The sequence below is a fragment of the Anguilla anguilla genome, chromosome 11 (assembly GCF_013347855.1).
Source record: "Anguilla anguilla isolate fAngAng1 chromosome 11, fAngAng1.pri, whole genome shotgun sequence".
Lineage (NCBI taxonomy): Eukaryota > Metazoa > Chordata > Actinopteri > Anguilliformes > Anguillidae > Anguilla > Anguilla anguilla.
Genome location: NC_049211.1, coordinates 21,981,628 through 21,996,342, shown reverse-complemented (window position 1 = coordinate 21,996,342; position 14,715 = coordinate 21,981,628). Strand labels below are relative to the sequence as shown.

The window sequence follows — 14,715 nt, the reverse complement described above, 5'->3', positions numbered from 1 at the left end:
TAGGGTGGGGCTATAGGTAGATAAGTACAGTACTAATATTTAAGTGCCAGCTTGCAATATGCAACTTTTTGTTGGGTAACATATTTTATTCTACTTGATATATTAAACTTACACACAGTATTTAGAAAATGTACAAAATTTGTGTTCACTCAATAGATCCTTTGATATCAATACCAAAAGCATTATCTTTTAAATAGCACAGTAAATAGCACATCAGCATTCTCTTGCTACACACCAAGACTGCAGTAATCAGTCGATCAGTGGAGACATCATTTCTATTTAAATCATTAAAATCGGGAAATGAGATGTGGCAAAAAAGGCCAAAGGAGAAGCAGCATGGACTAAAGCACTGGTTTGTGGTGTGGTGACACAGTCCCTGTGGTCCAGAATAAAATTGTGACTTTGCCAGGGATGACTGACTAGCTGGAGTCTCATGGGGCAAGTCATAATTCACTAGGCTGCAAAAAAAAAAAAAGTTTCGACTTCCATAAATTCACTGACAAGCACAAGCCCTTCTACAAGGCTTGTGTCAGACCCTGCTTCTCTTCAGTCCACAGTCCACCGGCTGAGGTACATTCATTGGTCAATGAACTGAGTTACTGAATCCCTGCTAAATTACTCCCTCCCCAAGCACTGTAATGACCAAATATAGTCCACTCTGATAGGTCCACTCTGTTAGGCTGTCAAGTAACAATCAACTCAGTCATAATTAAGATTTCACACAAGCCTGTAGCACACATCACTGCTTTGGTCTAAACATTTTGTGTTTCATCTGATGAGTAACCTAACAGGATGCAATAACTCACACTATTCAGAGTATTGTGAATGTGTGTGAAATAGTGAAAACACAGATAATAAAATGAACCGGAAAGGATTAAGCTAAAAGCAAGCCGAAAAGGGAAATGACAGAGCAAATACTGTTCCCACATCATCTGAAATGTTCAGCCTCGTGGCGCATCAGTAATTAGCCGCTGTAATATAGTGATGCATCATCACCCATTACTAAGGGGAAACGGATGTAAACGTGGCAGTGTTTTTCCCACAGCAAAAAAGATTCATTTAGTAAGAGGATATGCATTTCCATTTAATAGCTGCGAGATTAGCTGATCTCTAGTCACAGCAATAACAATCACTCAGAGAGCTGTATCAACAGGGCAGTACATGAAAAAGAGCCTTCAACCCTCCATCTTCCTCCAACATCCAACATTAGGACTCACGATTTCCTTGCTCCTGTCTTAGCAGGGATCCCGCGGAGGGGTTACCCACCGCACTGCCACAGAGCCCGGGACAAGCGGCCCACAACAGGATCTAAAGAACTCTTCAGTGCACAACTCAATATTACTCAATACCATTAAAGTGCAATTTACTGTAGATGTGCTTTTCGTTAACTAGAATCCTAAAGTTACAATTAAACAGCCATGTTAATCACAGGCTGTAACGATGGACATATATTGAAACACTGCCACTGGGTCAAATGATTATTTATAATGCACATGACTTGAGTCTTAAAATCACAAAGAGGTATGCAAGTTTGTCATTTAAAAGTATTTTGGAGGCTGCTCCAGTCAAGGGGGCAGCAAATGCAACAGCTCTCCTTCAAACCAAGCCTGGGTTTTAGGTACTGACAAATAGGCTATTAAATCCTCAGAACGTAATCTGTAATTTAGGTTTGATGTAGCGATGGAGCTACAATCAGCAGTTCCTGAAAACACCAATAATCTTAACTGATTTTTAATGAGCTCCTTACAATCGAACTGCATACCTTGTTTATAGACACCTATGTCAATCCTGTGAGAGAAAAAAAGAAAAAATAAATAAAATTAAATAAAATATCTCACATCTCACATGGGATAAAATCCATTCTCACAATGCTTCTAGCTGATCATAATGTTTAGTTTAGCAATGTGTTCACTCATCTGTAAATAGTCTATTTCAAAGTGTCGGAGAAGGAGACTTCACGTGTTCTTTGCAATATATGCAAAATGGAGATCTCTTGCAGGAGAACTATGGTAAGAAATGTAAACATGATGCAAAAGATTAGACATTTACAAGAGCATCATGTAAAAGAATATGGGCAACATCAGAAGGTAAGTGACGAGCAGGCCAAAGGTGAGCTTGCTCTGACCCAGTGGCATCAAGAAATTGGAGCCCTATGCTAAGGATAGTAACAAAACGCTAATGAAATAAACACCAACGTGATGGAGTCCATTGGCCTTGACGCACAACCACTCTCCATTGTGTAGAACGTGATTCAGAAGACTTCTAGCCAACCTGGGGCCATTATATAACCTACCAGGGCCAACACTTCACCGACGTTGCCTCACCTGAGTTGTATGAAATGGTACAGCAGCATATTGACACTGCTCCAAGCAAACAGTACAGTAGAGTAACTGCTGTCAGTTTTACATCTGATGTTTGGAGCTCAAACGTCTCTCCCAGGTCAATGCTGAGTGTGACAGCCCAATAGATGGAATTAAAAACTTTGAATTGCAGGAAGCAGCCGTACACGGGAGTTCTCTGGCTCCCACACTGCTGAGGCTTTGGCCACCACATTTATCAATATACTACAACATCCGAGATAGAGTGCATGTGATATACTGAGATCACGCCAATAATATGGCAAAGTCCATGAAAGATACCAATCTACCCAGCATACCATGCATTGCACACACTCTGGGAGTATCAACAATGCACCAGCACACCACAAGTCAGTGTGTATCATCCATACCAAGAAGTGCTTAGCCTCTGGCATTTTGCTAGAGAAATTTATTAATTTCCCCACCCTCGCTCAGGCCATGTAGGTCTACCTGTCAGCTCCTTGCACGAGTGTCGATAACGAAAGGCTGTTTAGCACAGCTGCAGATATCTTTGATGAGAAGGGAATTAAACATCTAGAAATGCCAGTTAATGTATTAATAATAACAATAATAATAATAATAATAATAATAATAATAATATGGTATTGGTCAATCTAAAAATAAAAATGAGAAGAAGAAAAAACGGCAATCAGTATCGGCCCCCAAAAATCCTGATTGGAACATCCCTAGTTTGATGAAAAGGTGACATGTAACAAGACAGGAAGGCAGTGGAACATTTATTGTGTTGTAAATGAAAGTACCTGCATACAGTCAGGGAGGGTCAGTTCACTCTCCCATACAGCTCTGAGTTAATGCACCATACCCGGTAATGAATCATGACGATATAACGTACGGAGTCCAACACTTCTGTATAAAATATCACCCGAGTCTAACACAGGTAAAATGTCTTTTTTGCATCACATGAAAAACATCACAGCATTCCTAAAACAGAAACCTAACCTCAGTTTCAGTTTCTTGACCAAATTTTCAACATATGGTTTAAAAGACAAGCTATCATCAAGTATAAAAGTATTTTAAGGTAGATACAGACTCAATTATTCTACCTTGAGAAGTTTATAGAAACTAAATCATGAAGCATTGATTTATACCAAGTAAAACAATTATTTTAGTTCTCTGGATTTAAACTTTCTGCTGTTGAAGTTGTTATTCTACCATTTTAAAAGCCACTTGAATGCATTCCAAGGCTTTTGCCAAATTTGAGAGCACAACAGTAAATGGTAGTATCGTCAGCATAAAAAACTGCCCTTTCGCCTAAGCATCCCACACCACCAGAGTTAAAATAAGAACAGAAAATCCAACAAGGCCCTTAAAAAGCCAGCAATTTCCTGTCTCTTCCAGTTTAAATAATGATTCATTCTTAATAATGACTGAAATCTGAGCTCGAAAATGCAAACAAAGCCTTGAAATAGCACACGAGTGGGGAACACAATAAAATTTTTAAACTGATGATGACAAAGATGATGAAATCAAAGACAGCCTTAAAAATATCTCATCACAGTTATTTTTGACCTGTTGACACAGCAGAAATTGCCATGTCAATATGGCATTATTGCTCACCTCAATATGCTTAAAAGAACCTTAGCCTATAGCAATGCAGGAATTTGGGCAGATTAGCATACTGCATCAACAAGACGTGTGTCACCGCTACGACGTTTCCTGAGTGAGGTGACGCATTCTTAACGCAAGCAATGCTTGGCTTTACAAACATCTTAAGCATCTCAACACGTCAAATTTTAACAAGAAAAAAGAACCAGTCAACAGGTCAAATTTTTGAAACATCAAAAATTTCCGTCTTGACACATTTGTCATTCTATTTTTCTAAAGATGTGCAGTCTTAGCCTCTGAACACAATTTGTTCTGTGTTAACAGGTAAAAAAAATGAGATGTATTTTTAAAGATTTTTTGGCACAGTTGACTTTGTATATCAGTGGTCTCAAAAAATCATCACAAACAGGACTTCCACAATGAGAGCCAGTTGCCATATAGCTGTATTCAATTACAGGCAGCTGAATCCTTCTCATCCAGGTTGGTTACGTTTTTGTCATGCCACTTTGTAGTTTCTAAATAGGTAATCTAGAAATCTGTTGGTACTCATGTATCAAACCACAGACCTGCCTTCAAGTCACTTGATCAAACGCCTGCTGCCATCAAACAAGTTGTGACAGGTTTAGAGATGGGAGCAATGTAATACTGCGCCTTGTTGTAACAAGAAAGATCGACAGTGACAAAGCGATACCAATCAGAGCACACGTCCTTACCTCGAAACTTCTTGGGAGGGTTGCTGAGGTCCCCCGTGTCAGGCTGTACCACACAGCGATCATCTACGAGTCTAAAGAAAGAGAAGCAACAACTGACCATCAAAAGCACCTTGCACAAAATTCCACTTTGTTATATAATGACGAAGATATTAGACCGAGTCGCTCTCAAAATGTGAAATGCATTCAGAGGAGAAAATAACAGGATATCAACATTCTAACATGCCGATTATATAAATCAATCAAGACCACTATATTATATACAGGATATATCCAGTCATTTACTGTGTATAGAATATTACAAAACCAAAACAAAAACTTAATACACCCATAATGTTAATACAGTTGTTCTGGCTGCATGTATCTTAGCCACTCATGCCACAAAGAGTGAAAGAACAGTAGGGCATTAAGTTGTGGGTTGTGGCTCAGGCCGTTTTTCATTTTATGGAAGTAGATTTAATGAGAAAAAGTAACTGCAACATGACATTGATTGAGGTATACGCATTTGCATTGCTTCTGGTTGTGTGTTTGCATTGCTTTACATTTCAGTAACTTCTGGACTTTGTATTATGGTCACATTAAGATTTGCATTGGTTCGTATGCATCAGTTTTGCTTGTCAAACATTTTGTGCCGCTTCTCTCCAATAAGCAAAGAAATGAAACCCACTGTACAGTGTTGAATAATGGATGGGGAATTTAAGTTCCAATTCAGAGGCTCAGAAGGTTTAAATCCCAGGTCTGAGATTACCACTATATCCTTGAGTAAGGTGCTTTTTTGCTTCAGTAAATATCTAGCTATATGGAGGAGCGTACCAGGGCGGCACGGAGGTGTAGTGGGTAACACTGTCACCACACAGCAAGAAGGTTGGGTTCAAGAAGGTAGGTTAATTGGAGACTCTAAATTGCCCATAGGTATGAGTGTGTGAGTGAATGGCGTGTGTGCCCTGCGATAGATTGGTGGTTGTCCAGGGTGTATTCCTGCCTCTCGCACAATGCATGCAGGGATAGGCTCCAGCACCTCCTGCCCAGGATAAGTGGGTATAGGCTAGATGATGGATAGATGGAGTGTACCATGTTAAAGGGACATATAGGCTACATATTTCTGGATAATAGTGCCTGTGATTCCTAAATGAAATGTTAAATAAATGCACAAATCTTACTATACATGGGTCATTTATGCAAAAATGTCCTACCGTGACAACATTAGGTAAGAAATCACTGTTCTGATTTTTTTTTTTTAAAGGCAGTTGATTTTGAGTGTGAATACCAAGTCAAATGGTTGTTGGAAAGGGCTGGATAAATAATGGATTTTGAATATGAGGAGATACAGCAAGACACAGTAAATGTACTTAAAACTTTCTCAAGATTGCTAAATTGGATGATATCATTGTGCAGGTCATTTAAAAAATAAAAATAATAATACATTTGTAAACTGCTGTCACAACACTGATTTACAGCTAAGGACACAGAGCTTGGTTTCAGTTTGAATTGAAACTAAAGAAATAAAGGGACAATTTTTTTAAATTTATATTTCCAAGTATGAGATTTCTTCTATTTATGAACATTGAACAACTTCAGCATTGACTAATGAGTGACTTGTCATTCAAATGTGCACCTTTGTTATTTAATAAAAACCCATGCAAATTCATCTGTTGAGCTTGAATACAGATGGGTTAAAGAGATAGGAGGGACTTTAAATGCCTAAGTCAGCTAAACAAAAATCGAAACAAGAATAAAAAAATTGACATTTAAATAAATGCTAATGTGCGTCTGGGTGTTTTCAGTACAAATGTGTTTTCAATAGTTCAGTCAAAAGGTTTCTTCCCATCTTCTTTAATCACTCGGAGCTCTTCTACTGCACAAACCCATGGGTAACCAAACGTGATCAGGTCTCCTTCTATTACCAGCGTGTAGACTCGGTCTGTGCATCATCCAAAGAATCCATAGTACTCCATACCATAGAATGGTACCATGGGCCTGGACTATTGCACTTCCCTTCTCACTGGTCTCCTTGCATGCTCATGTGACAGCCCCCCTCATCTCACTTAACCGGCTACCTGTTACAGCTCAGGCAAAGTTTAAAACCTTCATACTAGCCTACAGGGCAGTGAACAGAACTGCTCCACCATACCTACAATCAACCTTCTAATCCTGCACCTCAGCTTGATCTAGCCTATCGGTGCCAAATCTTCAAGGAAACCTGTTCTCCCCTTGCTGCCGTCTATTTGGTTTCCTTTCATTGTGCTTTTAGGTTTCACCTTATTATTAAAAAACAAGTAATAAAAGAGGGTTGGATCTTTCCAGAGATTTAAATATAAACAGAGGTATTCCATTGCATTTGCATCAAATCACATGATCAAGTCAATGTCTTCACAAGATTTCACAAAAACAGACATGTTCTGGGACAACCATTTGTTGGTGATTTCATACGATTTGCGTATGAAACGAAGCACAAACAGGAGCCCTCCAAAAACCACTGCAGATGCACTTAACATGGCATGCACATATCTTCATGCCACATCCAAAAGCATTTAAAATTCAACATTTCCCCAGAAGTTTGAAATGGCATATCAAAACCAGGCAGCCCGACTACCACTTTTTTAAACGAATGAACGCTATACAATGCAATGTCCTTTATTTATTCTTTAGTGTTTGCTTTTTCCATTTTTCCACAAACAAATTGTAATTCCATGATCAAGTCAATGTCGTTGTGATCTGAATATAAAGTGAAATATAGCCTAATGAATTCGTTTTATATCTATACACACGTCCCAAAATGAAATTTCGGTTGAATTGTTAAAGGTTTTAAATCAAGCAGTATAAAATCACTAAAATTAAACAGCATGTAAAATGACATGGAGTTTTTTCATGGTGCTACTGATCTCACAAAGCATGTCTCTATGTAGCATGCTAACAGCTCTCAGCTTTCCACAGTGCTCCCACTGTACAAACATGCATAAGGGCAGTGTGGTGCTAAAAGCAGTTAGAGGGCCTGAAAGTATACTGAAGCTGTCAATCATTTATCAGCTTGAGACGAAGCACTGGATCTGCTGCAAAGGACAACAGCACTCAGCAGCAAGTCAGCAATGTCCTGCCTGACCTGCAAATCAGACTCAAATCAGGACTTTTTGACTGAAGAGAAAACTCTAGGTTTCATTTTTCTCAATCAAGACAGTTTATTCGAGTCACGTCCTGAAAAAAAACAAGTCTATGAACTAGCCTATTAACAGGTAGGCCTATATGAGAAAACATGTAGCCTACTCCATAATAAAAACAAAACATGAGAAAAAGATACATGTGTACATTCAGCAGTGGATTATTTTTTATTTTTTTCCAAGCCAGCTTGAGCCAAAGATGACCACTAAAAATAGACTCAAATGCGCTCTGAATAAACAATCACATATTCCGTTGAACATTTTTCACATGCCTGACAAAATAATGCAATCGCCAATGCATGAGGTCCTGAGGGACGAACAGTGCTACCGATGACAGGTTTAGCTTCTGCTGGCATAAAATAATGATCTTATGGCCTCCTGCCATACAGCACATCTATCAGGATGACCTTGCCATCAAATTTTTATTCATGGAACCATTGGCTCAAAATTAAGACTATGTTCTTCCTGAACAAAAAAAAAAACAGTACATTTGTGTGGCGTTACATGATGTAGGCTAAATCTGTTGGCTTTGCATTTCATCACCCACACCATCTAGTTAAACCCATTTCCTCTTATTTCTTAGTGCCATTGTGAAGATGAGGCTAAATTCAGTCCATGACCCCTCCCCCCAGCCCCCCCCCCCCCCCCCCCAGTCTCTGCCACCACTGTCTGCTTTTTCATTTAGCCTATTTGTTGAAATCTTCATTAGTCCCCCTGAATTAATTGCCCACCAATATCAGCCTCTGCTGAAGGAAAAAGTCAGATTTCAGTCCGGGAAGCACTGGAGACCACCAGGCAATCATATTGAACAGGTGACTGGATCATAAACTATGAAAAATTCCATCTCCATTTTCCACTAGTACTGGTACATGTGATACTTTCAACCAGGCAAAACAATGCGAAACATTTCACATTTACATTTTAGGCATTTATCAGACTTTTTTAAGCAGGGCAACTTACACAGCTTGCGTTCAGCAGAAAAAATAAAAGAATAACTAGGCTGAATATAGCAGAACCACATTTCCTTTAACCATTGAAGGACTACAGGGAGTACAGTACAGTGATAAGTGTGTGGAGAATATGAAAACAAAGAAATGTTCATAATGTGAAGCACTTCTAATTTTCTTATATTCTCACAAAAGACAACTTTTTACAAAATAATGTAAAAGCTATCCTAGCAGTAGCCAGACCAATGCAGTTTATCTGGTTTCATAGAATTCAGGCCACTCAATGTAAACTCAGCAGCTCTGCGCTGATGCTCTGGGTGGGTGAGTTTCTGAGTGAGCTAGTCATCAAGGTGCTACTGTCCTGCAGTCAGAAAAGCAACCCCAATGCCAATGTGCTCCCATGACTGATATGTGCCAGATGTCATTATGATGTCACATATGTCAAAAGTACCGAAGGGGAAAATTCACAGAGGAATAAGCCAAAGGAATGCAAAGTTTGAGAGCAGTGACAGGCAAGGAGTCCTGCCTTTAGGCCATTCTTCTCCCAAAAACATCATTTTACTTTAAAATATACAGAGGAGGTGATGTCATAAGCCTGTCAGTTTAATGCATGCACAGTTAATGCCCTTAAACGCAAATGCTAAACTGGATTTAGTAAAGATCGCTTTGCTGTTATCTGGCTGTCAGCTTAAAAATGGAAAAGAAAGCATGAGGCACGATGAATCCCAGTAAAGTTGCACATAGTAGTGAGTCATTCAGCCCTGATTTCACTCTGTACTTCACAAGATTCACAAAAAGAGCCATGTGTGATAAAGACACACTTCCTCCACAGCACCAGATGTCTCACTTCAACTTTTGTGTTACTTTTTGGCAACCATTTTTTATTTATTTTTTATTTTTTTATTTTAAACACCACGAGCCCAACCTCAGACACGAGGAAATACATGGCTTAATGGCAGTCAGAATATCATGGCTATAATTCACCATTATTATGGCGTGTGTAAAAGCTCCATCTGGCCGCTACAAAATTCAGAAGGCATATAGGCATAAAGTCCACATTAACTAGCCTACCTAAAAAAGATTAAATTATAATTACCCAATTACCTTGTTTAAAATCTACACAGATCTATGGATGGTTGACATAAGCTTAGGCCAAAATGCCAGCCTACTTCATTTAGGCACACAGGTGACTGGAGCAATTCAGGGTAAGTGCCTTGCTCCAGGGCACAACAGCACTCAACCCCCAAATCGATCCTTGGGGGACTGAGACTTCATATTTCAAATCCAGTTCCCCAACCACTGCTTTTCCAAACAAAGAGAAGAAAACCAGATCAGTAGCAGAAACAGGATCATCCAGTGATCTTAAAAACTGGCAAAAGCTATAGGCCTACCTGAAAGACAGTTTCAGACCTGGTTCTCTTACCCCCCAACGTTCATCCCCCCCATTCCAATATCCACATTGTTATATTCCGGGTATATTTAGAAGATCGGTGCTACATTTTGGCAAGTAGCCCTTCTTCAGTTTCCTTTTTAATTACATGTGCTATTTCTGGAGTGCGACTGGATTTTTTTTAAAAAGAAAAGAAAAAAAAAAACGAGCCCAATGAAGGTGAACAAGGCACTTTCTCCTCTCTCACTGAGCTGTGTGGGCAACTCCTAGGTGGTGAATTATAAAACGTGACTCAGTTTAAGCAGCAAAAATCCATCCATTCTTCGTGAAAATAAGGTGCTTTGAGAAAGCAGAGGTTTGTTGCCAGCACATTATGTAACATTCTTTAAGCGCATGACATAAGTGTGCTCGCCAAATTCTTGCAATAGATTTTCTAGGTTTACCAGCATAATATCAGTTGCTCACATAAACCCTGTTGGCTATTAACATGTCCAACAATAAACCTTTCCATACAGCTGTGATTCTTCATATATTTAAAAAGGCATACAGTCAGACTGTATCATGTCTAATATTAAATGTTGATACTAAACATACGCCCTAGCCCAGAACACCCAAATCTACAGGGAGGGACTGCACAAGATAGTCTACAGACTGAGACACAGGCCTCAATTCAATTAAGTCAACAGGCTTCATCTTTAATTTTGGGAATCTAATTTTTGTTTCTCACATGATGTTGTGAATTTTGCACTGAGTGAAATGAACAAGCAATCATGTCCAAGGAGCAAAGCTGCAACACTGTCGAGCACAAATGAGCCAACAAATGAGTTAACGACTTCATCTCTACTGTTTGAACTCAGCCGCATTTTAGTAATAAAAGGTATTAAAAGACCTGTTGAACACTTTGTATCCCCCTTGTCATGTGTGACCATCCATTTAAACACCTTGGGTAATCCCTTTGAGCCTGTCACCCCTATGGCTACTTCAGCACACCCAGCACTTCATAGACAACGGGCGAGAATCTGAATGCGCACTAAAACGACATACTTTCACAGAGGTTTAAACTGGTACGTCAGCCGTAAGTCCACAGCACATCATCAATACATTCCAGACAGAGAGCAAGCCTACGCGGGCCTTCAGACAGTGACAGTGCTCGGAGATCAGAGGATTACAGCACAGCTGCAATGGCAGACTGTCCCCCGCTGAGCCAAATCACAGGAGCACAAAGGCTAGTATATAAGCCTACGGATATTAACTGAAATCTTCACTTGAGGACAATGAAGTAGTCTTAACTAAACTAATCTAATCTATGGCTGTCCTGAAGCATGAAAAAACTAACTTTTGACTGATGATATCTGGAGCCTGACTGTGGCAGAAGGAGATCAATAGGGTCCCCTACTGATCTGAAGATGTGGCCATTTGTCCATTGCCTATGGGAGATCATTTGCAGGTTCTTCTGAAGCTTGTAATAGGGCAGTGTTCAGCACAGCGTGTCCAACCACAAAGCATGTCCGTAGTTCATATACCAAAACTAAGAGCAGCAGTGGATACCCCGCATTTACGGTTACAACAAACATCAGGAATTAATAATAATAAAAAACAAACTTACCCTAAAGTGCTGATAAATCCATTTGTTGACCCTTCAGCATACAGGGAACAAATGTCCCCAATGTGCAGAAAACTGGACATCTTGTCAGACATTTCTCTCCAATCGGACTGTTCCTATGAAATAACAAGACAATATTGAAGTTAAAATTCCAGAGGAGTAATAATCAAGTGCATGTATCCAGTACGTACAGAGATTTGAGTAACTGTACTCTGTCACATTACCTCTGATCTGTGATGTTCAAACACCATGGGACAGTGAAGCAAACATGTACGAGCTGTTAGGCACCGCAATGTATTTCCCTACAGTGACAGCAGGCAGAGATGTATGAAGTCGAAACGCACTTTGCATGGCAAATGAAGTGCATTCAGGGTGTTGGTTATTTTGGAAGAATTACACTCAAATAGCATACAAAAACATTACTGTAGGAGGGAGGAGCTGCACATGGGGAAGAACAAGACTGGGAATCTGCAGCTCCAATAGGCTTGGCTTTCCCACTCATGGGTCCTTAGGACGGAACACTGAACTTCTAGCAGCAGTCATTGAAACTGTGGTCAGTCCCAAAAGCCAGGGGAATTTGCATAAGCAGCGCTATTACACTGGTCTGTTGTAGCAACAAGATGTGACAGTTACCAGGATATTGCCTCTTGAAGATCACATTTAAGGTAATCCATGCTGAATCAGTGTCAAGTTCTGGCCATATGCTTTCCGTAAACAACTTCAGTCAGGGTTTCTGATGTACAGAATGAATACAATGAACTACAGAATAATAAATATCTGCTCAGTACTAAGTGCTAAACTGAGAAAAGAAAATATGACCCTGGTATGACCATGGATATTATGACAACTGGTTCGAGTTGATGTCAATCAACTAATGCAAGCCGGATTCTGATAAGATTGCTTGGGACAAAAAGAGGTGAATCTCAAGCAGTTTCTGGACAGGGCAGAGCAGACTGACTGAGAAATGTCTGTGGTTTGCCATGAGGGCCATGTAAGGCATTATTTTTATTGGACCTACCGCACAATTGTGGGAGATGTGGTTGGCCTCAAACCTGCTTCAGAGAACACAACCCGTACGAAAAAAGTGCCGTAAATGGATTCCGCATGCTACAGAACTGCTCAAGCTTCATACGGAACATTCAAATGCTGGACATTATTCACAGCATGCGGATGTATGCGCATCACAGAATACTACTTACTTTGGCAATGGAAATGAAGTGTGCAAACACATATCTAATGATATGACTGAGCACAGCCAGATGCATATATGAATAAACGAGTTCCATATTTTCCGTTACATGCTGTAGGCAATGTTTCATACATTTTCAAGAACAACATATTGCGGTTGTTAACATAACATGTTTTCAGTGCCAATAACATTCAGAAAGCCTGAAGTGTTTTTATTTTTATTTATTTTACATTCCATTGAATAATAAGCATTGGCTAACAATGCCAAAAAAACTGGACACGGCCTGTCAACAACATACGATCCTACTTGGCCAAAACTGTGGGAAATGACCAAATTTAGGAGTGTTGTAGCGCTCTGTAGGCTTTCTTTCTTTCTTTCATAACGCGATGCGCCCTTGAGTCTTAAAAGTAGGATAGGTTAGGCTACACCTTCTCAGTAACGCTTTCTGATAAACCAAACTCAGATTTGGGAACGGTAACCAAAAGAACAACAATACCGTGAGTGAGAGTCTATTCTGATGCCTAATTCTATACCAATTTCAGTTGCCCAGGATACCTGGCCAACCATGTTCTGAATCGTGACCATAGTCATAGTCATAGATACGTTCGAATGGTCATTTCTTTAAAACAGAGTGCAGAGAAAGTCATACGACGACCATTTGGACGGACAAAGATGTTGACGTATTTGACACAAACTGCGATTCAGAAAGTGAAAATCTGAGTAAATTAAACATACAGTGGCAAGAATCCAGCGGGACGCAGTTTCAGGCTACATTGCTGAAGGCTACTACGGAAAAGTGGTTTGATTGATATTTAACTCTACCATTAAAATACAATCAGATATTATCCGGTGGTCAACAAGCAAATGACAGTGAGTACCGATGGTATGCTGTCCGTGTTCATCGTGACACATAGTTCCGTCACATGCAACTTGCTGGCTGCTGTTACGAGCTAGATGACAACTATCCTTCCTTACTAGATGGGTTAGGATCAGAAGGTTAGGATGCTTTCCTTAAGAGTTCAGCTCAACTTTACCTTCGCAAATAGAAGAGCTCGTCTTGAAGGAGAACGTTTGCAGCGTGATCAGTAGGGTAGAATTTCCACTGCCCCCTCTTCTTTTAATTCCATGTTGCAGAAACTCACGACAGAAATTTAGGAGAGTAATAAAAAGGTTTCTCTCCCTCCTACGCTACCTCCTTGTGAGCTATCCGTGTACTCCAGTTTACACAGTTGGTTATATAGCAGGAGTGATTTATGGGAAATGTTGTTTCCTCAAACAGCGCCCATGTTTAATTTAACGATTCTAAACTACAAATCCCAGAATGTCGTTGAGCTTAGTTTAAAATGTACAAGTTAAATCATTTGTTTCGTGAAGTTGGGGCAAAGTCATAATAGATAAACACATGCTTTGATTACTTGTTTGGCTAGGAATATTCGTATATTTGTATAGACTTAATAAACATAGTCTATAACTACAGTTTATTATCCCTCACTAACTGTAATTTCAGAACTTACTTCGCAAAGTGCATACTCTTTAAAATTCGTGAAAATTATGATAGATGAATAGTACAGGTTAATTAAATCTATCTTCGTTAATGTATCTTCGTGATATAAACTGAATCGCATAAATCTTGGTAAACTGTTACGTGTATTTTGTAATGTCATTTGTAACTTCATGTTTCGAATGATTATCGCTAACACCGCTTAATTGCAATTTTATACCCAAAAACCATATTTATACAAGGCCTATTGCCCCACACCACTCCAGATTGCCCAGGATGTTCGGGTGAAGAACCCAT

The 14,715-nt window shown here is 39.6% G+C and overlaps 1 protein-coding gene across 6 annotated transcripts in view; it reads right to left on the bottom strand.

The window, feature by feature from the left end:
• LOC118207405 (inositol 1,4,5-trisphosphate receptor type 1) overlaps nucleotides 1-14,136 on the bottom strand; it is a 110,894-nt gene extending 96,758 nt beyond the window's left edge. For all 6 annotated transcript variants that reach the window (XM_035380925.1, XM_035380928.1, XM_035380930.1 and 3 more), the window contains exons 1-3: nucleotides 13,952-14,136; nucleotides 11,732-11,844; nucleotides 4,637-4,707 (exon numbers count right to left, since the gene is read on the bottom strand). In XM_035380925.1, coding sequence (XP_035236816.1) covers nucleotides 4,637-4,707; nucleotides 11,732-11,823 — 163 coding nt within the window. In that variant the 5' untranslated portion in view covers nucleotides 11,824-11,844; nucleotides 13,952-14,136. The remainder of the gene's footprint in view (nucleotides 1-4,636; nucleotides 4,708-11,731; nucleotides 11,845-13,951) is intronic.
• Between the last annotated feature and the right edge of the window lie 579 nt (nucleotides 14,137-14,715).